Source organism: Lepisosteus platostomus, chromosome 3 (genome assembly GCF_059453375.1).
Source record: "Lepisosteus platostomus isolate fLepPlt1 chromosome 3, fLepPlt1.hap1, whole genome shotgun sequence".
NCBI classification, from domain to species: Eukaryota; Metazoa; Chordata; class Actinopteri; order Semionotiformes; family Lepisosteidae; genus Lepisosteus; species Lepisosteus platostomus.
In genome coordinates this window covers 12,224,662-12,245,886 of record NC_142613.1, presented here as the reverse complement: position 1 = coordinate 12,245,886, position 21,225 = coordinate 12,224,662, and the positions used below count along the sequence as shown (strand labels likewise).

General features: G+C 41.5%; 2 protein-coding genes across 6 annotated transcripts; one reads left to right on the top strand and one right to left on the bottom strand.

Annotated features, from left to right (window-relative positions):
• Positions 1–950: 950 nt before the first annotated feature.
• LOC148674401 (uncharacterized) lies at positions 951–9,056 on the bottom strand. Of its 2 annotated transcripts, none has more exons than XM_088627072.1 (3): positions 8,071–9,056; positions 6,571–7,110; positions 951–5,587 (listed from the first exon to the last, which is right to left on the bottom strand). In XM_088627072.1, the coding sequence occupies exons 1-3, from the start codon at positions 8,597–8,599 to the stop codon at positions 4,635–4,637; spliced, it is 2,022 nt and encodes a 673-aa protein (XP_088483198.1). In that variant the 5' UTR covers positions 8,600–9,056; the 3' UTR covers positions 951–4,634. The 2 variants fall into 2 exon arrangements, with proteins under 2 accessions (XP_088483198.1, XP_088483199.1); XM_088627073.1 differs by having other exon boundaries at positions 6,571–7,107.
• LOC148674400 (guanylate-binding protein 1-like) lies at positions 8,282–20,407 on the top strand. Of its 4 annotated transcripts, XR_015935561.1 has the most exons (12): positions 9,342–9,504; positions 11,494–11,607; positions 12,430–12,646; positions 14,327–14,454; positions 14,901–15,010; positions 15,382–15,569; positions 16,066–16,308; positions 16,834–17,105; positions 17,949–18,161; positions 18,747–18,843; positions 19,574–20,167; positions 20,203–20,407. XR_015935561.1 is itself a non-coding variant. In XM_088627077.1 (11 exons), exons 2-11 carry the CDS (start codon positions 11,605–11,607, stop codon positions 19,906–19,908), a joined length of 1,806 nt encoding a protein of 601 aa, XP_088483203.1. In that variant the 5' UTR covers positions 8,282–8,401; positions 11,494–11,604; the 3' UTR covers positions 19,909–20,407. The 4 variants fall into 4 exon arrangements, 3 of the variants coding, with proteins under 3 accessions (XP_088483203.1, XP_088483204.1, XP_088483201.1); XM_088627077.1 differs by lacking the exon at positions 9,342–9,504 and adding an exon at positions 8,282–8,401 and having other exon boundaries at positions 19,574–20,407; XM_088627078.1 differs by lacking the exons at positions 19,574–20,167; positions 20,203–20,407 and adding an exon at positions 19,093–19,567 and having other exon boundaries at positions 9,341–9,504.
• The last annotated feature ends 818 nt before the right edge of the window (positions 20,408–21,225 follow it).

Here is a 21,225-nt window from a genome sequence, read left to right as displayed (position 1 = left end):
TCCATTGTATGAATTTGTATTATATATATATATTTCCCGAGTAATATCAATCTGCAAAATAAAAACATTAGCAAACGACACAACTGACATTTACATTCCTCTTCTTAGAAATGTCTTATTGTGGTTGCACTTTCTAGAATACAGGACCTTGCCTTTTCCTCTGGTGCTTCTTCTTTTTTAGTTTCCTTATTTATTCTCCTTTCTAGAGGATCTGGTATGGTAAGGAGATGGGAGATTACACCAGGTGTGAAGCCCACTGAAGCCCTGGAAAGTGATATCTGCACAATGCTGAAATACTTGTCCCCCTAAAATGACATGCGATCTTGGATATTCAGGAACTATTTAGGTCCTCTTATGTGAGAGGAAGCACTTCCTACAGCTTGAGGACATGCAAGAGACATGCTTCAGGGTCTGTGTGTGTCTTTAACCACCTCCCCCAGCAACAACATAATTTTCCCATGATACCCTTTTCACATCACAGACAACCCCAGTACACCTGAGGTGGCATGAATTTACCTAGAGCCAGAGAGAAAATAAACGCGACTTTGTTTAATGATGATTTACCAATGATTAACATACATAATCATTTACATGCTTAACATACTTACTGTGTTAATTCATTTTAATATACTTAATTCATCCCAGAGGGGCAATTTAATAAGGTAAATAAGAAGGTTTACACGGTTATATGTCTAAGTTATTTTATTAAAATTGTGTATCATTTAATTTCATGTTGAAGATGAGCAATTCAGGTTCTTGAAAGGGATTTCTTAAACTAGTCATACAAAATATAACTTCTATTCAAGTGAGAAACAGGGTAATCTGGGGAAAATACCAGCAGCTGTACATGCTTTTGTCTTCTTTAGATCATTTCACTGGCTGGATTCTGGTAGCCACCTTGTTAGCCACTTTTAGTACATTTATCAAAATCAGGACAAAAGAAAACAGGGTTTCAAGATTCTTCTTTATTAATTACCAAACTGTAACAGAGTTAACAGATTATACCTAAAAAAAGTAAAGCAGTCACACGAACCCCCAAGAAGTATTGGATAATGGCACCTGGATGTTGTTTTTCTTATACAGTAGATCTTCAGATTATACTAGATGTTATGGTGTGGTTTCTGCTTATTTGCCATAATAAATACATATCGTAGTAATGATAGATTTGGAAAAGTCTTAGAGGAAGAGATGAAGAAGCAAATCAGTGCAGACAGCTGATGTAAAAACTAGTTTTCTCACATTGGTTTTGGTGGCCCTTAGAGGCCACATGAAATACTGCAGGCTCCCAGCCTACACTACCCAGGCTGCAACTGGGCAACTGTGCACGGCCACTACAACGCACACTGTCACAGCAGGCTAATGACATACACCAGTGATTGCCAGCCGTGGTCCTGGAAGAGCCAAAACCAACGTCTTCTGGTTTCTGCTCCAGTTAAATTCTTAATCACAGGCCAATTGATTTTAGTTTTCTATCTGGGGCATGCTTGTAAATCTGCTTTCAGCTCTCAAGAGTCAAACGGGATTTATAATTGGTATCAGCTCTGTACCAGTTTCTGAGATTCCGCCATCAGTTAGCACTGGAAATTAGAGCTCAGCCGGAATGAAAACTGACCGAGTGTTCCTTCAGGGCCCGCTTGGAAAACTGCAGTGCTGCATGGACTATAGGGTTCAATTTGTGTTTTAAATAAGGAACTTAAATGGTTGATTTATTATATCTAAAGCTTCAGACTGGCTATTTACATTCAACATCTGCTGCACTCTCTAAATTGACCTGGGCCAAATTAAGTAAGACCCACACTTGTAACTTCTAAGGTATAAGTTTGTGAAGCCGACCACTCACTTCACACCACAGTCTGAAAATGGAACTTTAATCAGCAGCACGAAATAGGTTTCTGAAAAAAAAATACACTAAACATCAAAAGAAACATATAACTCCATGAAGGTCAAGTAGGTAGCTATGTCAGCATGCGTAGGCTGCAAAAAAACAGGTAAAGGTTAATTCCACGCTGAAAGGTAAATAACAATATTTCATCTGTGAAGCCTTTTTTAAGAAGCCTGAAACATTGCATCGCTTTTCTTTTCCTTTCAACATGGAATAAGCCTTTACCTGTATCACCCCGTGCATGTGTTCATGTGCAGAAAAATGACAGAACACCTGTGATTAGGTGATTTAACCTGGGGATACAGAAAGCAAAACTCAAAAAGGAGCTAACATGCCTCACATATCAAGAGAATAACACCAATGCCTGCCAATGGCCTGTTTTAAGCAGGGCTCAGTCACCACACTGTTGCCTGATGTCTACACAGCCACAGGTAGGCTGTGCACACAGCCTGCAAATTCTAACCTGACAAGATGTTGCAGCCTAAAATATCTGGGAGAACATGAGCCACAATACCTCACCAAAATCAATGGAGAGGTCCAAGTGTGATGGTCTAGGCAGGAGTGGCTCACCTCTACAGAACCTGGAGTGCTTGTTGGCAACCTGACTGCAAAACACTACACTACACTACAAGTCCGGGGATCTCACTCTTGCTGCCCTCCTCGTGGGCCCCTCCTGATATGAGTGACTGCAGTCCAGGAGGACAGCACATGTCCTCATGCTGCTGGTACACCAGTCTTGAGCCCCTTTGAACACGTACTGTAGCATCCAGGTCTCAAAGACCTCTTAGAAGGTGCAAGCTTGTCTGGGCTGTGAGAGGACTGGGACAGAGTCCAACAAGACAGCATCTGCAATCTGTCACGAAACACACAGATGTACAGCTTGCATTGAAGGCCAGACATTCTACTAGCCTGTGGCTCCCACAGTAAACCCCGTTATTGACTTTGCCAAGGGCATGTCTATCCCATATATTGTTAGTGCACCTGCAGCAAAAATGATCTTGATCTTGAGAGTAACTTTGAATTTGTTGCATTTGTGAGGGATAGGCTTTTTTAATGCTATACTAAATTTACTTCTCCATCCATTACTACAACTGTTTAACATACTTTTTGTCTTTGTCTAGGTTATCCTAGACTAAAAACCTTAGTGAAAAATGACTTCTGTAAATGTAGCATGGCCTAATCTACTAGGTATCCCAACGTAGAAGATGTCTTTTAAATCAGAAGTGGTTTGACTTTTCTGTTGAAAAAGGCAGCGGTCATAGTCCTAATAATAAAGCCATGTCTTGTTGTGACTACTTTTAGGAGTTTCACAAGATTGGTTGCTTTGCCTTTTTTAGAGGTCTACGCACCAACACATTTGAAGGGACTGAGACCGATTACGACCTTCAACACAACACTAATGACCTGCCACACACCCTGAACTAAAACCACAGTGCATGCAAGCAAATATCAAACATTGAGTGAGATAAACTCCGAACAAAAGTCAAGATGTTTGCAGTGCAAAAAGAATGATATGTTGTTTCTTACTAGATCAGCTTTAGAGACAGTAGGAATGTAGGAACCCCAGAATGTGTGGTTTAAATTGAATTTGGAGGATAGACACGGCAGTACAGAGTGATGCATGGCTCTGTGGGTACATAGCAGGCGTGTCTGCTGTGTGGTCCTGGATTATCACACCTAATCTCAATCACATAAGAGGGGGACGTGGATGTGATTTAGTCTGGATTGCAACAAGCAATCCTGTGAATCCTGTGAAAGGACATACAGTATCCTTCACTCCACATGAACACCTCTGCTGGATGAGTTCCATTGCTTGGTTCATTTCAAAAGAAAATGCACTTTGTTTTCATTCCAGGTTTCAGATCCACAGAGTGACAATAGTGTAATATTAAAAAAAAAACAATATTAAAAGTATTAGAATAGGTAGCTGAAAGGAGAGCAGCATGCAGGTTTGCTGGTTTTTTAGCTCTGGCAGCTCATTATAAGGATGTTCCAGTTCAAGCAGCCAAACAGCCAAGTCTGGTTCCATAATCATAGACAGTGGAGTGATGGCCGGTCATTTCCTCCACATGGATTTTGTACATTTTAGTTAATTAAATCCGCTCGTTTCTACCTCTGATGTGTTCAATTCATGCAAGTTACAATTAGTAACATGCATAGAGTGAATCGTCTTCCAGGGCCACAGTCCATCCGGACAGGACACCAGTGAGGCACGTCAGTAGAGGCAGTGTGGGGACAATGATCATGTGTGTGACCATGACGGGGCAGGTCGAAGAAGTGAGAGAGATCTTCAGATACGGGAGGAAAATTCCTGCAGAGTCCCAGCTGTTCTGAGAATGAGACTGCAAGTCTGCCCCAACAGTCCTTCATCTGCTGGCTTCACAACTGCTCTGTTTCTCAGACACATCCCTGTCTTCCAGCTCAGAGACCTATAGAGAAATGGATTTGCAGGGTACGGATGGATCAAGGTTTGGCCTTAAATATTTCAGGAAATGTGTAAATTCAAGGCTAAAACACTAGTGAAAAGCACACATGTGTGACGGGCTGAAGGCAGTTCCCTAGTCTCTCTCATGTCCTTGAGGATCTTTAACAGGTAACGGTAACTTCCCTGCGCTAGAGAAAAGGACTTTATAAAGTTAACCAGCACATTACTTTCTGTTCACTTGCCAACTCCCGGGGGCTGCAATATTTTCTTCCTCCCAGAGGGTGTATCTGGGGGTTGGCCCAACGCAAGCTCCCAGAGGGCAGGCTCTCATTCGTGAACCCCTACTCGGGCACCCAGGGGCAGGGGAGGCTTGGCATGCACAAGACGGTGCCTCTTGAGGTGCTGGAACTGGCGGAAGCTTTTCCCACACTGGGCGCAGGGGTAGGGAGTTTCCCCCGAGTGGATCCGCATGTGGACCCGCAGGTTCTGGACTTCGCTGAACCTCTTCCCGCACTCGGCACAGACGTGCGGCCGTTCCCCCGTGTGGATCCTCTGGTGGGCCTTCAGGGACTCCAGGAGGTGGAAGTCCTTGCCACATTCCCCGCAGTGATAGGGCCTCTCCCCAGTGTGGGTCTTCCAGTGGCGCTGTAGGCTACGGTAGTGACCGAACCCTCTCCCGCATTCAGTACAGCGGTATGCCGGCTTCTGGGCATTCCCGTGCTCATCCAGGTCCTCAGCGGAGAGGTCCCGCCGCCTCCCGTCGCCGGCATGGAGCCTCTGGTGGGCTTTGAGGTTGCCCAAGAGGTTAAAGGTCCTCCCGCACTCAGTGCAGAGATAGGCCTCTCCCGACGCCCCCGCAACGCCGGGCGTCCAGGGCTTGTTGCAGTGCTGTGACGGATTCAAGTCCTGGCGCCAGAAGCTCTCGCCAGCGTACACGTGCTGGAGGTTTCGCAGCACGCCAGCCGTGCCTGCATTACCGCCACCATCCGCCTGGCACTGTGTGGGCTCCGCGGGCTGCTGCGAGCCTGCCCCTGCTCCGGAGTATTTTCCGGAGGGTAAAATCATGGAGGGGAGCAAGGAAAGGGCAGACACGTTGGGGACGGGCTGGTAGGGCTGGAGACCGTAGTTCCACGGGACGGAGGCAGAGGGGGACGGCTGTCTGGAGAAGGGGGCAGGAACAGGGTGAGGGCTGCTGCCTGTCTCGGGCGGCAGATTCTGTTCATGCTGATCAGACAGTGCTTCTTTGATAGGTACCTCCAGGCAATGATCCGTTTCCACTTCTGAAACATGACAGACAGGCATGATCTAATAGCAACTCAGTTAAATTACTTTACACATTATAATTCTTCAACTCTCCTGAGGGCTTCTCTGTAGGTCAAGCCTGGACATTTTCGCTTACCTTCTCTGTAACTGTTCAGACTATTCTGCTCTCATATCTTGTATCCTGAGCTCAGCTCTGAATTTTTATCTAGCCAGCATTAGTGTTGACTTTTACTCAGTGTACGGTATACCCATTCTCACCTTTTTCTGTATTTTTATCACCATGAAAGAACCAGAAACACATAATACACATTAATAGCTAGAGATAGTTGTTTTCTTTATTCCACTTTTAATTATATCATCACACTGCCTGCCTACTTTATCTAGGCAGACAGATGTCAGAGCTCCTGGTGGCAGTTCAAGCACTAACTTAGAATTTTTGTCACATTCCATGTTATTTACTTTCTCAACAAAAATGTGAGCTGCCTACAGAGAAGGACAATGCCTTCTGCATACGGCTGTCAGCTTAAATATCTGCCCAGATGGCCAACAGCTTCCTGATTTCTGTGTAACAGGGCTCAGCGCACTGAGCGAGTTACAGGTGTGATGTCACACCCTCTCAAATCTAGGCAGTACAGGACCTGGTCTTTTACTGTAGAGGAGTTATCTGTTGTCTAGGAAGTGAAGCTCTGTGTGCCCAGAGTCTATGTAGTAGGGGGTGCCGTGACTTGGATTTCTCTGACTGATTTTGCTGCAGAGCAAAAGAGGAATTTAGAGGGGAAGAGTAACGGGGCTCAGTGCGCTGAGCCAGTTACAGAAGTGACATCACCTGCTTCAGAAATCTAGGCAATGTAAAACTCTGCCAGGGCAGTGGACTGATCTTTTGGTTTGACGGAGTTATCCACTCTCTAGTGAAGCTACGCGTGCTCGGAGTCAGCGAGAGACCGGAATCAAACCCCAGCAGGCGAGGGGGGACACTCATCAGGACTGCTTGCGTACTCACTTGCTCCACCATCTGCAGCTGGCAAGGATATAGGACCGCCGTCCTGTGTCGTGGGATCCTGGCAGGACAGCTCCCTCACTAGACGCCCCATTTCGTCGCAGCCAGACACACAATCCAGACGGGGGTCCCCCTGGGACACGCCACTGTTTCTGGGGCACCCTGCCGTGGGACTTCCTATCTGCTGCTTCCGTGGAATCATGGCTCCAGCAGCAGTCCCGTTCCCGAGGAAGAAGGCAGAATCCAGTGGAGAAGCATCTCCTTCACACACAGGCTGGGAGAAGCCGAGCTCGTCCCCTGATTCCGATCCCGATTCCAGCACTGGGACCTGTATGATGTTCAGATCCATCTCGGCATCTTCTTCCTTTACGCTGCATGGCACTAACTCCTGATCCTCTCCGCACCTCTCCCTGTGTCCTTGGTCCCCGTTTCCTTGGACTCTCGTTATCTGGGGAAACGTGTTGCCTTTGGCAAAAGGTATCCACTTCTTTTCTTGTTTTGGAGCTGCTTCTCTGCTCGTGTCCTCTTGGGCATGCAGACCTGCTTACACACAGAAGCGAAAGTCACAAGACAATGCTGAGGGTTCTGCCTCTGTTGCAGCCTAACAAACAGCTGCTGGTTGTCAGGAAGGCAGGCAGTAGAACGGTACATGTCCAGGATGTACACACAAGCTACAGTAAACGTCATCTGATATCAACTCAAGCCGTGAAAACGGATCATGATCGTTTTCGCTTACAGGATTTTGCAAGATGTCATTCATTATGCTAGTTCATTATACCTGTGATGTTTTTATTACAATTTGGAACTACTGTACTTGTACATTTACACAAAAATGCTCACATGAGATCAGAAAACCGATTTTCTGTGGTCCTCTGTTCGGTAGGTACAGTATGACCCGGCTTGCCATAATATCAAAGCACGTGAAAAGTTATTCCTCAGAAATGAAGACCGATAATTGTATTAATAACAGTATTAAAACGTTTTTCCCTTAGTTTTTACCTTCTCCGAGAATATTTCATTCGAACTCTTTTTATGCTTTACGTACAGTATACATCATGAGTTATCTTAACATAATGTGGAAATACTGTAATTCACATCTTATTGTAATTCTTCCATTAGCAGTTTTATTATGTATTAAATCTTGATGACTATAAATCCAAGCCTACCGATATTTATAAAATAGATTCGCGTATAACACACTTGTAAAAATAGGGAACAGTCGTAACTATACTACAAATTATGCACTCACATTATTCGCAGTGTTTTACTAAACCAAATCTGGTTTATCACACTTTCATTTGGATCAGCTGAATGGTAAATATTTTAGGCACTTTTAAATACTGTTTAGAGCGTTTAAGATATTTACTCAGATAGGAGCCACTTTAAAATTTAAAATGCTTTGAAAGGAAGCCCATAGGAAATTAAATGAAATTTCTCATTAAAAATCTGTAGAGCAATACAGGATTTTTTACATCAGTGATGCATAATTGAAAACAATCTCACCTTTCTCCGTTTCCAGTCTGGGAGCTTGGATACCCCTGTTCTCGCCGCGGCAGGTCGGTGTGTGATTTTCCCACAGAGCCTCAGTCTGACAGTTTGGGGTTGCCCGCGGAGGACTGTCCCCAGTCTGGGGTGCGGGTGTGGAAGAGGCGACCTTTCCAGCGAGCGACTTCGCCGAGAGCACTCTCCTGGTGCGCAGGTCTCTCTTCGGGCTGCCGACGCGGCTCCTGGAGGATGAGGGAACACGTAGCGCCGCAGCCTTGTCCGCGGAAGTCAAGATGTATCCCCGCAGTGCGCTCAGCTCGCTCTCGGCGATTTCCACCCGGAGCCTCAGGTTCGCCATCTCCTTGCCGTTCTCGTCCATTTTGACTTGGAAAACAGCGAATTTGATGTCGATAAGCTCCGACATAATGGCTTTGAGAAGCGCGTCGGCCCTGATGACATCTTGATCCTTGTTTTGGACAGGAGAAGGAAAGCTGTCACTCCTCTGCGACGTAATGATCTCGCCCATTTCCGAAGCCGGGCAGTTCATTGCGAGTCCGCAGTCCAGTCTAAAATGCGATTTACGAACTGTTAACGGCTTAGCAGTACTGTTGTAGCAGAACAGTTCTTGTACATCAGGAGCAAGCAGTACTGTAGCTGTAGCAAAGCAAGGCTACAGCAGACAGTGTGTAGGACACACGACGCAGTGAACGGTTTCAGTGAAATGCTCAGACAAAAGAATAACCGTAGCGACAGATCATTAAGGCATTCAGTTTTATCACTTGATTTTGACGCCAGAAAAATGTCAACAGCTCTTCTTTTCCTTGTTGTAATTTCCTCGTCGTTTCATTCTTAAAAAAAAAGAGAAGAGCAAAAATAATCGTCTTACCGCTGTCGACTAGAGCGCCCCCTGACACTTTCCTCCATCCCTGCTTTTTAACAAGGATCTCTAGGCTGTATTGTCTTTCCTGTCTTTTTCATGTATTAATTAAACGCCTTGGATGTATGTTTTGATGTCATATGTTGTATATAAAAGTTTGTGTCAGCGTTTCGGGAAGAACAAACTCATGGTCATCACGGGTTTACGACATAAAAACCTAGGTTCTTCAGTGGAATAAAATAACTCATAAAAAGTGATGGGTTTCTCCTTTACCTCAAACCAAAACCAATTGCTGTAGAAGTATTTTCTTATATTGACAAATAGCATGTGATAACAAACATTTCCCCGAAAATAGTAATGACCAAGCAGTTCTTGGGTGAGATCGGATTACAGCAGTGACGAGCGCCAGAGGCAGTGTTAGTTCACGCCTTGCAGCCGCAGGTCTAAATTGAAAATCCGGTACAGATGCTCTTTTCTCATTTGTTTGTTCATTGTGTTACTCCGTTGTGGCTGTCTGGTGGAGGTGTTAAAAATTGAAAGCGAGAAAGATGCATTATGAAACTGGATTTCTGCTGGTAAGGTAATTTAATTAATATCGATACAACCATTGCTATCTCTACTATTGATCACTGTATGTCGGGGCACATGTGAGGTATCCTTTTGAATACTTTCGTGTCCATGGCATTTTTTTTTACAAAATAACAGCTTGGGTCTGTTTTAGGCATACTGTACATAACTGTAATTACTCTGGCCTTTTAAAACCTGACCTTTCCAAAGTTCTGTGAATTCTAAAATATTTATCACTTGATAATTGTGACTTTCTATGTAGTGGGATTAATCGAGTGGGGGCTGTACTTCAGGTGTGGATAAAGTCGGTCCTATTATTTAATTGATTGATGAAGGTTCTTTGGGATTTCTGTAACACAGAGCGACACGTACTGTAGATGTGAAGAATTTATTTCAATACTAATTATACCGGATTCTAAACTGTTACATAACAGTTACCATCGCCTATTTTATATAAAATTCATTTGACTTAATAAACCCGTCCTGATCATTTTAGTTAAAGAATAACAATAGATAAAAACACGTTATGCACTGACTGTTGCGAGCTCAGTTTTAAGGCGAGTTAAGTTTTGATTTCCCGACGGATGCTTTAGAAAAGATGCGCGAGCATGTTTCGTCACTAGAGAGTTTTCCGGAGAAACTGAATGGAGACAAATGACCACTCTTGACTGGACATTGTGATAATGAAGTTGTCTCATTCATTCCTAAAAATTGTAACTCCAATACTGATACACCTTGCTGCCATTTACACACACAAAAAAAACAATAACTTTGAGATTGGTGCAGAGTTACCTCAATAGAGATTAATATTTTGCATCTCAGTCATATTTTTGTATCCCTATGTTCGGCAGTCTTGAAATTTACAGAAAAAAGAAAACTTTCAATTTCCCATTCGAAATTTCGTTTCTGCTTGTTTTGTACGAGATACACGCTCGCTTGTAAACCTGTCAGACAATTTCTAAGTGTTAAACTGACGCACGGAAGTGTACAGAAGCTGGACACGTGAACATGAAACATTAGGGATCTGTGTGTGAAATATGTCTTCCGTGTTAAAATAATAATTGATTTAGGTAGTCAGAAACCTGCTGTATCTGAGGAGCGAGAAACTGGTAATGTGGTAACTTTTCATGACCTACCCAATCAGATTCTCAAGATCTGTTCCAATTACACACGATTCCTTTATTAGATACACTTCCCGAAAAATCCAATTCCAGAAATCCGTGTGAATACATCTCATACACCTCTGTTTCATAGATCATGGCTGTCATGTCTAGAAGCTGGGCATGCGTCATTATCTGAATAAACTATACAGATTGAATTTACCTTTGAAGAGTAAGCTTATACTTCAGACATGAAACCCTTTCAGTCTTATACTGTATAGCTGGAAAGTAAATTAATGATGTATAAAAACATGAGGGACTGACAGTGAAAAGACACTTTCTAATTTTTCTCTCAGTTTTAATTCATTCATAAATAAATTATACAAATACTCAGTAAGTATGTGCATTCAATTGTACATATACCACTACTAATCACTGCTAATCATTCATTTATCCATTTTCTAAACCACTTTACCCAGTACAGTACAGATCTGTGGGGGAAGCCAGACCCTACTCCAGCAGGCAATGGGTGCAAGGCAGGATACACCCTAGATAGGATGCCATTCCATCACAGGCCAGCCAGACACAAACATGCACACTCACACCAGGGCCAACTTTCCCAGAAGCCAGTTACCCTACCAGTATGTCTTTTGACTGGGGGAGGAAACCAGAGCACCCAGAAGAAACCAAAACGGACTGGGGAAGAACATGCAAACTCCACGCAGATAGCACCCCAGGAATTACTATTAATTACTATCAACCACATTGAAATTTGAAATTCAGTGTTAGGAACCTAATCATGAATGAGTGGACTGTTCAAAAAGTGTTTTTGTTAATGTTGAAAGATAAATCTTGAAATCAGGGGGAACTGTACTGACTTCAGGGAGTGTTTTTCAGCTCTGCTCCCTCCTGGTATCTGTGCTGGGATCCTCATCATTCCACACTTTCCCCTTCCTGGCTACTTGCTCCAGGGAAGCAGAAGAGAAGTCTTGCACAGATCAGGGGGAGATGGTGAGTGAGGAAAGCACATGGAAGATTTGTTGTGAGAAATTCCAAATACATACTGTACTGTACACAGAAAAACAATCTGGTATGCCTTCAGTTAACAGAGTATGTTACCGGAGAGTCCAGCCCTGGTCCAGTTGAGTCACAGACCTGGAAGCCAAAATCTGGAAGCATGTTAACTTCTCCCTTCAAAGGAACAAGTAAAAGGTTTATTCCATGCTGAAAAGAGAAGAAAGAAAACACAATATTTCGGCTGTGGAGCCTTCTAACACCTGAAGTAGGCTCCATAGCCAAAACATTGTGTTTTCTTTCTTCTCTTTTCAGTATGGAATAAACCTATTACTTTTTATTTTGCAGCCTACGCATGCATTGAATTAGTAATCATGGACTGGAAAATAAAATGAATCAATTAAGTTTCTACAAATTTATAGGAGGATTGTGCATCATCACCATCTTCAAGGTATTTGTGTGAATAGTTTCACACAGAGGCATGTAGAAAAAAAAAGTGACATTTACAATGTGACCTAAAATATCAAGTTTATCTTAAGGTTTGCTACTGCAAACAGTTTTATAAGCCAACATACTGATTTATAATATCATGACCAAACTGACTAAGGATGACCAACCTACTGACAACCTGAACCTTGTTCACATTATTTCATTCAGGTCCCATAAAATTTTGCTGGACTAGTAACTACTATTACTAGTGGCTTAGGACTGGTTAACCAGGACACAAATGTCTCAACCCATTTTTTAGTTATCTAGTTATGTACGTTTACTGGTGAGTTCTGAGTGTCCCTGATTGGGGTATCTCTCTCTTTACCTTAGCTGGCGAAAGATGACAATACCTTGGAATTAAAGCCTGGGCCAGAGATGGAGAATCCAATGGAGCTTGTGATCAATAGGAATGGGAAGCTCTCTGTCAACCAGGAGGCCTTACAGGTGCTGTCCGAGATTGATAGGCCAGTAGTGGTTGTTGCGGTGGCTGGGCCAGCCCGAACTGGAAAGTCCTACCTACTGAACCGACTAGCTGGCAGGAAGAAAGGTAAGGGACCATTAGATGTTAGGTTTCCATTGGGTGGATGTGTGGCACCTTTCCCACCAGCTAACTAAAGACCAGTGTTTGTGTGACAGTCTGTGATCATTGGAAGTGGGCTCAGGCAATAATTTGGCTTCCATGGTATAACATGGGTCAAAATTCTTACTGAGTTTGAAGTGAATTTTACTCTTAAGAGGCTAAGGCTAATGTGGACACAGTGCATGGGAATTTGATTTGAGGGGTATATCATTCAGAAAGCATTCGTCAAAGTTTGATGTGGCCAAATCTCAGGGGCTAGGCAGGCCTGGGTCCACTCCAGGCTTAGACAACTCAGGTACTGCATCCAAGGAAAATTAGTTGCGTTGTAACATTTCAATAAGAAATTCAAAAGCAATGCCCACAAATGGTAACAGGAGCTTTGCATTACAGACGATGCTGTGTCCTGGGATGGGATGTTTTGTAAGAGCATGGGTGTTTATCCTGAACTCATGATCAAATTGAAAAACAGGATGTGTGACGTAGCCTGCCTACGAATTACACCTACTTTAAGTGGCTTACTGTGTCTTGCCTGCATCAGTGCCACCCAGGGGTAGCTTTTTTAAAAAGAAATAGAGATCTCAATGGACGTTTTTAATAAAGCAGACTTTATTAGTAGTTGAGAGACTCGTTTCCTTCTAATCCTCTCTATTCATCTGCAGGTTTTGACTTCACCCCTATCTCAACTTCACTCTACCTGACTGCTCACTCTGCTTCTCTCCTGCTCCCGCCTCCTCTCATGGGAGGACATGGGAGTCTTTTGTTCTCCCATGATTTATTAGCTGCTGATTTTCCTCTCTTTCTTGCACCTGCAGAAGGCTCCACAGCCGAAACATTGTGTTTCTTTTCTTCTCTTTTCAGCATGGAATAAACCTTTACTTGTTCCTTTGCAGCCTACGCATGCTGACGCCGCTCCCTACTTGTAATATGTCTTTATCTGTATGTGGTATGTTTCATAGAGAAGCATTAGTGGGTTGAAACATTAGAAATTTGCATAGGTATGGGAAAAAACAAGTATACTGTAGTTCACAGTTCATCGTCAATATAGGTAATATGATGGAGGGATGGACCTTCCCTATGAAGCTGTAAATCAGGATTAAAAATGGAGCACAGTCAATGAAGCCTGATATATGTTAAATACTATGCAATTAGAGTGAATCCTTCTAGCTTCATCCTGATGTTGTTGGAAGAAAAAAAAACTTTTGAAAAAGTCTATTCATGTTAGATTGCTACCAGCTGGTACACTCATTCCTGAAGCATTTGGATAGCAACAGTGTGGTCATGAAGGGTACAATAGGTTCTAGGACAGTGAACATGACTCTAGCTGTGTATAATTTGTACTGCATTCATGTGCCATTATGAGATTCCATCCTTGTCCGATGTTAGCTGTCTTGCTGTGTTTGTCTGACTCTGTTGTCCATCCTGGTTGTCTACTATAGTTGCATCTCCCATCTGTAATGGGAGTCATGCTGGCTGAGAGACTGTCACTTCCATTAAAAAGCATGTTTGCTGCTCTAATGTCTTTCTGCACTGAAGTCTTCTGCGGAGAGTGATGGTGATGTTATTCCTTGAGTCTTCGTTTTCTGCAAGAACCCTGCTGGTACCTGCTTTTTTGAAAAAGCTCAGATTTTTTTGTCCTTTCTGACCTAGGTTTTCAGTTAGGTTCTACTGTTCAGTCTCACACTAAAGGAATTTGGATGTGGTGTTTGAGACATCCCACAAAACCCGATCACGAACTGGTCCTGCTGGACACAGAGGGCTTTGGAGACCCAGAGAAGGTTGGTTTTCATGTTTTCATCAGAAATAACAAAAACACAGTTGGGTATGTGTTTCCAACAGCAGTTCTATCCACCTAATTTTTAAGTCAAAGCAGGCAAGCAAATGATCAACAACTCTGGATCTACAGAGCTATTGAAGCAAGCGCATGAGGTGTTGCCAAGGAATTCAATTGCTTAAATATTTTTTTAATATGAAACTGAAACCTTTGTTATGTGATGCAAAAAATATGTTCCTGATCAATATATTTAAAAGTGGGGTCAGTATATAGTAATGACTGGGGCTCTGGACCACCTTACCTGTGCCCTTGAGCAAAGTGCATTGCTCCCAGTTACTCCAGTATACCCAGCTGATTAAAGGATCCTGGCAGCTGAATAAACCTGTGATCCTGTTGTGTGCTTATGCTGAAGATAACACCGCTTCTTATAGGATGGTTCCTCTCTTGCAGGGAGATGACGACAATGATCATTCGATCTTTACACTAGGCATTCTTCTCAGTAGTATGTTTGTCTACAACAGCGTGGGAAATATTGACCAGAACTCATTAAAAGATCTACAGTATCCTTGAGTTCATTGTGAGGTACATGATTTAACAGCGGTGTTCGAGTGATGTGTAAGTGATCTGTTCAGGGTTCCTTATTTATTGATTCTTATTATAACTTATGCGTTTAGCTGTGTCAGCATGCGTAGGCTATAAAGGAACAAGTAATAGGTTTATTCCATGCTGAAAAAAGGGAAGAAAGGAAATACAATGTTTCGGCTGTGGAGCCTGAAGAAATCACTCTTTAGAACATATTCTGCAGTCTGACCCTCATCAGAAATTCCAATGTTTTCACAGATTTTGTAAAATATAAAAAATGAAATCATCCGAACTCTAAGGCTGACTGTGAAGCCAAAGAGAAATGTATGTTTCTTAACACATCTCCCAGCTTTGTTACTAAGCTTGCTCAGTGGATTCAAAAAGACACCCAAACCATTGGCAGCAGCACGAGTGACTTTATAACCTTCTTTCCTGAGTTTGTGTGGACCCTCAGAGACCTAACCTTGGATCTGGTGATTTATGGCGAGCCAGTCACTGCAGACCAGTACCTGGAGCACGTTTTGAGGTTAAAAAAAGGTGAGTTTCCATTGCCTAAGGCAATGTTACTGTTTATTTTTTCTTGAGTACCTGTATTTCAGTTTCAATGTGTCATACAACCACCTCAGGAGAGAAGCAAGCCACAGTTCCTCTATCACAAAGCTTAGTCGTATCTTTACTGCATCTTCCTGGATTCTTAGCTTCAGTATACCACACTGTATCTCATTCAGTCTCTGGATTGAAAATCGAAATGTACAGCAAGTTCTTGAAAGGAACTGGTAGTCAGGACAGTTCTAGGTTTTAGTTGGCGGATCAGTCAATTTAATTTGGCAGAGAGCTAATCCTGGATTGAAGGCAGAAAATTATTTTCCAAGTTGTCCAAGCAACCAATGAATTCTCATTCTAAAGTATTTATTGGGGGAGAAGAAGTCAGAAAAAATTACATTTTCTTCTGTTTTTCTTAAAACTCACAAGTAGCAAGCTCAATGTAAAATTGCTCAGTGTTATACATTTTTTCTACTTTTTTCTATTTCAGACACCGATGAGAAAGCTAAAAAGTTCAATGACCTACGAAGATGCATTCGTGAATACTTCCCTTCCCGGAACTGCTTTGCACTTGTCACTCCGACAATGGCATCCAATCTGAAGAGACTGGAGGAGCTGCAGGATCACGAGATGGATCCGCTGTTCGTTAAACAGTTTGCAGATTTCTCAAGTTATGTTTATAACACAGCAAAAGCAAAAGATGTGGACGGAATGTATAATGTGACTGGCCGAGGTGAGGTTACACGAAGGCTGCAGAGTGGTCCAATTGCTGTCATCACGATCATTTTCTCTGATCCTGTGTATTGTGATTTTGAAATTTTACAAACGGTAGGGGTAATAACTGTTCCTATTTTCCTAAGGAAAAGATTATTCACAGAAAATTATTGCAAGTTTTTAAAAATATATATAATCCTTTTCCCTGCTTATCTTGTCAGTTGTGTCCAGTGTCATACAAAAAGTTTAAAATAAACTTTAGAGACAGGCTTGCATTTGAAGTCTTTTATAGGGCTGGACAATTTAATTTCACTTATATTTACACTGCTGACAGTACATGGAAGAGTAGTTTCGGTTGAATGGTATTGCAGTTATTGTAATTCTTTTTAATCTTAAAATGTAGTGTAACAAGTAAGTTTGTCCTGGTCTGGAAATTCTGTGTAATGCAGTTTTCCTTTGCTTTGACATACCATATCACATTCAGATCTTGAGAAGTATATGTTCTTGGCATCTTGGGTAATGTAGTCTTTCCTTGAATTCACAGTGCTGGGCAATTTAGTGGACACATATGTGCAGGCCCTGAACCATGGTCAGCGCCTGTGCGTGGAGAGTGCTGTGGAGAGGCTGGCTGATATTGAGAACTCTGCGGCTGTGGAGAAAGCTGTGACATATTACACCAGCCACATGAACAGCTCCCCTGTAACCAGCCTGGAGGAGCTGTTTAAACAGAACACTGAGCACTTCAACAAGTCCCTTGAGATCTTCCTGAAGCACTCCATGATGGACAGAAACCACACCTACTACCTGAAACTTTTTGTATGTGATTGGAGCTGTCCTCTTGTAGTAGAAGATAGAAAAGTGTCTGTCCGTTCTGGTTAGAGGGGCATTCAGGCCTTCATTTTAGGATTTAGATTGAGATTCAGGCCTAAATCTGGGTGTTATAAATTAATTATAATATTTTGTATAATTATTAAATGAACTGACTAAAACGGCAATGGTCTCGTCATACAACAAAAACAACCGCTGCTTAGACAAAAAATACTGAGCTGATTCATAAGAAACCAAAACTGATTATTGTTTTAAAATAACATTCCCAACACCGAATTACCAATTTGAATTCCAGATGTTGTATTTAAAACACAATTATCCTGATTGGACTGAAAATAAGGTTGGCTAAATTCAGGGACATGGGCCTTGTTTATTTACTGCCATATTGTGATATCTAAAAGACCTTGAATTAATTAGACTGTCTATATTGTACTTGAGAATGATAATGAAAAATACAGGAATTAGCTTCCTGTATGTTAAAATATATAACTATGAATTCAATATGATCTATTAATAAGCATAATGTGTATATACAGTATAGCTATGTCTAAATATATGTGAATAACTTAACACTTTATACCCATTATTTTTTTAATTAATCTAATATTTAAAACACCCTATCCACTGTACCTGTGTCATTTATCCTGTCCTAAAATATTTTACTTAAATTATCAGAAATAACACTTGAATTCTTTCTTCTATTGTAAAACTGTCAAATGCAGACTGTAGCTGGCTTTTTTCTATTTTCTGTTTGTGTTGGATTGGAAACTATCCTATTACCATATGCAGAGTGCCTTGACACCTGTAGCGATTTGTCTTTTCCACTTTCAGAGAGCCTTGAAAGAAAAGTATGAAGATTTACGCCATAATATTGAGACAGAGTCAGAAAAAAGTTGCACATCAGTGCTGAAGGAATTGGAAAGCATTGTGAAAGAACGCCTTACTTCTGGATACTATATCAAACCAGGGGGATATGGAGACTTCACAGCAGATGTAGAAGATACTATAAAGAAATACAATGCAAGGGTGGAGGGAGAAGTCCTGGTATGGTATTTTACATTTCTGTGTCAACATCAATAAGAACACTAACAGATGTACAAGAGAAAACTCTTGTGTCTCTTTCATTGTGAGCACAGGAGAATTTTATAAAGAGATTTAAGTTCTAGAAAATTTCATCAAAGATACTGGTGTTGTGAACTCAGGGGAGTAAAATGTTTGAGTGAGGAGCTGAAACAACGACTGTTGACTGCAAAGGCATTAGTACTGTAAAGGTTTAATCCAGAAAATAAAAAGGGGGAAACACATCATTTTGTTAAGCCTTTGCCAGGTGTCCAAAAAGGCTTAAATGAAGAAGGCTTAACAACCAAAACTGAAACATTGGTTACAATTGGAACACAAAACATTCTAAGAATCATTTAAAAACTGAAGCCTACCTAGAGATATACTTAGACTTTCCTTAAGGATCTCTCTTGATTTGAAACTTAAACCATTACCTAAAGTAACACACTCTGGATTAAGCTGAAGGTCTTTCTCTCATCATAGAGAAAACAGAATTCTGAAAATGACAAAAATGTCTCTCTCCCGTTGTCCCTTCATAGACCATAGGGACTGTTTTTCTCTTTTGTCTAGGCAAGCAAAGTTCTGGACATATTCTTGCAGCAGATTAATTCTTACTCTAAGAACATACAGAGAGCAGATACTTTGTTACAACAGGCAGAGGTGAAAGGTAAGAAAGAAGCATTTTTTACATTGTAATATTTTACAACCTTAACATTTGACGTCAAGCAGTGGAACTAATTGTTCATTAAGCTTATTTGCTGCTTAGTTGGCCTCTCTGGTTTTCCATATGATGTGGATCAGCCCAAGAAATGGCCCAGAGATGGTTTCAGTGGGCTGCCGGAAACAAAATGTGAGCTAAAGTTAAAAGACCTGTTTTTATACAAATTAAGATTCAAATTTCTGTTTTATCTCTTAGAGACCTGAGGGAAAGTGAAAAAGGAGCCAACTTTCCCTGTGTTACAAACATTTCTGTGACATATAGTTTTGAAACTATAGCTCTCGAGACAGAAACAATTGAAGCTTTTATACATTTTATTCTTTGTGAACTAGACACTGGATTTTAGAAGCTAGCATGTAGGTATTAAGTATCTCTTGGTGCTTTTTTCAGAATTTCACTTTTTGCAGCTCAGTTCAGAATGTTTTGTTAATGTCAAAATCTGTCATGTTTTTCCTGTCAATCACTTTCTGCACTTCTCCATCCTTAAATGTGTAAGTATGGTGTAGGCTTACAGAGACATTGATTAGATGAATACATCTGAATATTTCAAAATCATATCTCCTGCTTAGTTCTGCATTACAACTGAAGTTCTACAACTAACAAGTCACTTGGCAGTGACATTTCTGGGTGAGAATTGTCTTGTGTGTATTCTCTTGCCCTTCCTTCAACCCCTGACAAGAGCGCCTTAAAGAGCAGCAAGAAGAATCAAAGGAAAAGGCGAGGAGAGAAAGAGAGGTGGAAGAGAAGGAGAAAATGAAGCAGAAGGAGGAGGCCATTCGAATGCTGGAGGAGAAAAATGAAGAAATCACTCAGGGGATGACTAAGAGAGCTCAAGACATCATTAACAGGAAGAAGCAAGAACAGGAGGACTATGAGAAAGAAGGGAGTAAAAAAGACTGGGAACGGATGAAATGGGAAAAAGAAAACTATGAACATCATCAGGAGGAGCAAAGGAAATTTTATTTTAAAACATTTAAGAAGCTTTTGCAGTGGGTCTTCAGTTGGTTTTTCTGAAGCAAGTTAGAGAGTTCAGGACAGCAGTGGGATAGTGGGTTTTTGAAGATGGTCGTATTTAATTGAAGTGTAATGTCACTTTAGCTTGCCACCTTTGCTTTCAAAATATTCTGTTCACTGTGGCGATGCAATGTAGAAAAATGAAAACAAAATCCTTGTTGCTCAATTACGTTTTTTTTTCCCTTCATCATCTATTTTCTGTGGTGAATTTGATCTGATGGAATACAGTATGTCCATTTATTATTCTCACGTACAAGTGGTGACAGACATTCTTGACATACCTTCAATGTCTAGTTTAAATCTGCTGCTCAGATCTCCTTCTTTCTTCTTTAGTTTTCAAAGGTTTACAAGTTGTTCATGTGCTAATGCAAAATCAGCCTCACACAAAGATGTACTTTTGTTTTTTCGCAGTGCCTGTAAACCCAGTTTAAAGTGCAAATGGGAAAGGGGTTCAGTACTTCACATGTATTCCTCTGTTCAATAAAGGTTTTAGAACATTCATGTTTCTTTTATATTTTTAAGGGGTAGATGGACATAACTTATTTTACTGCATTTTTTTCAATCACAATAAGTATCTGCATCTTTATATCCGTGACGGATTTCACTTTTTCCTGTCTGAAAGTGTTGCATGTAGTCAATGCCAGACTCCCAGTGTGCTGAGTTACAAAGCATTTCTACTGTACCTTCCTGTTAACCTGCATGTTAAGACATACTTCATTAGCAGCACACTTTTAAGCTATTTATCTTTTCTCACCTACTCAGATTGAAAATTTAATTGATTTATTTTTTAAATTTATTTATTTAATTTTGGGATTATAATGAATCAGCAATGATGAGTGCCACAATGCAACTACCAAGTAAGATAAGATCACTTTATTGACCATATACAATTTCTTGCGTTAGGAATTTGTCTTTTCAATTCAATTCAAGGTGCTTTATTACCATGACCGATGGGTACAATCAGTACTGCCAATGTCTTTTCACATAGCCCAACTTGCTCTCCATGAGACACACAGACAGGGAGAGAAGCTTGGGGTCAGAGCGCAGGGTCAGCCATTTATACGCCACCCCTGGAGCAGTTGGGGTTCAGGGCCTTGCTCAGGGGCCCAATGGAGTAGGATTCCCCTGCAGGCTGTGGGATACAAACCGTCCGCCTTCCAGCCACAGGCACAGATCCTTAGCCACTGATCCACCGCACCGCACCAAGTAAATAGTAATGTGTACAACCTCCAAAATGTCAGACACTGAGACATCATTTAAAATATATAGTTGAGTTTAAAAAGAGAAAAAAGTATAGAGGTTGTGAGGAGACCACAT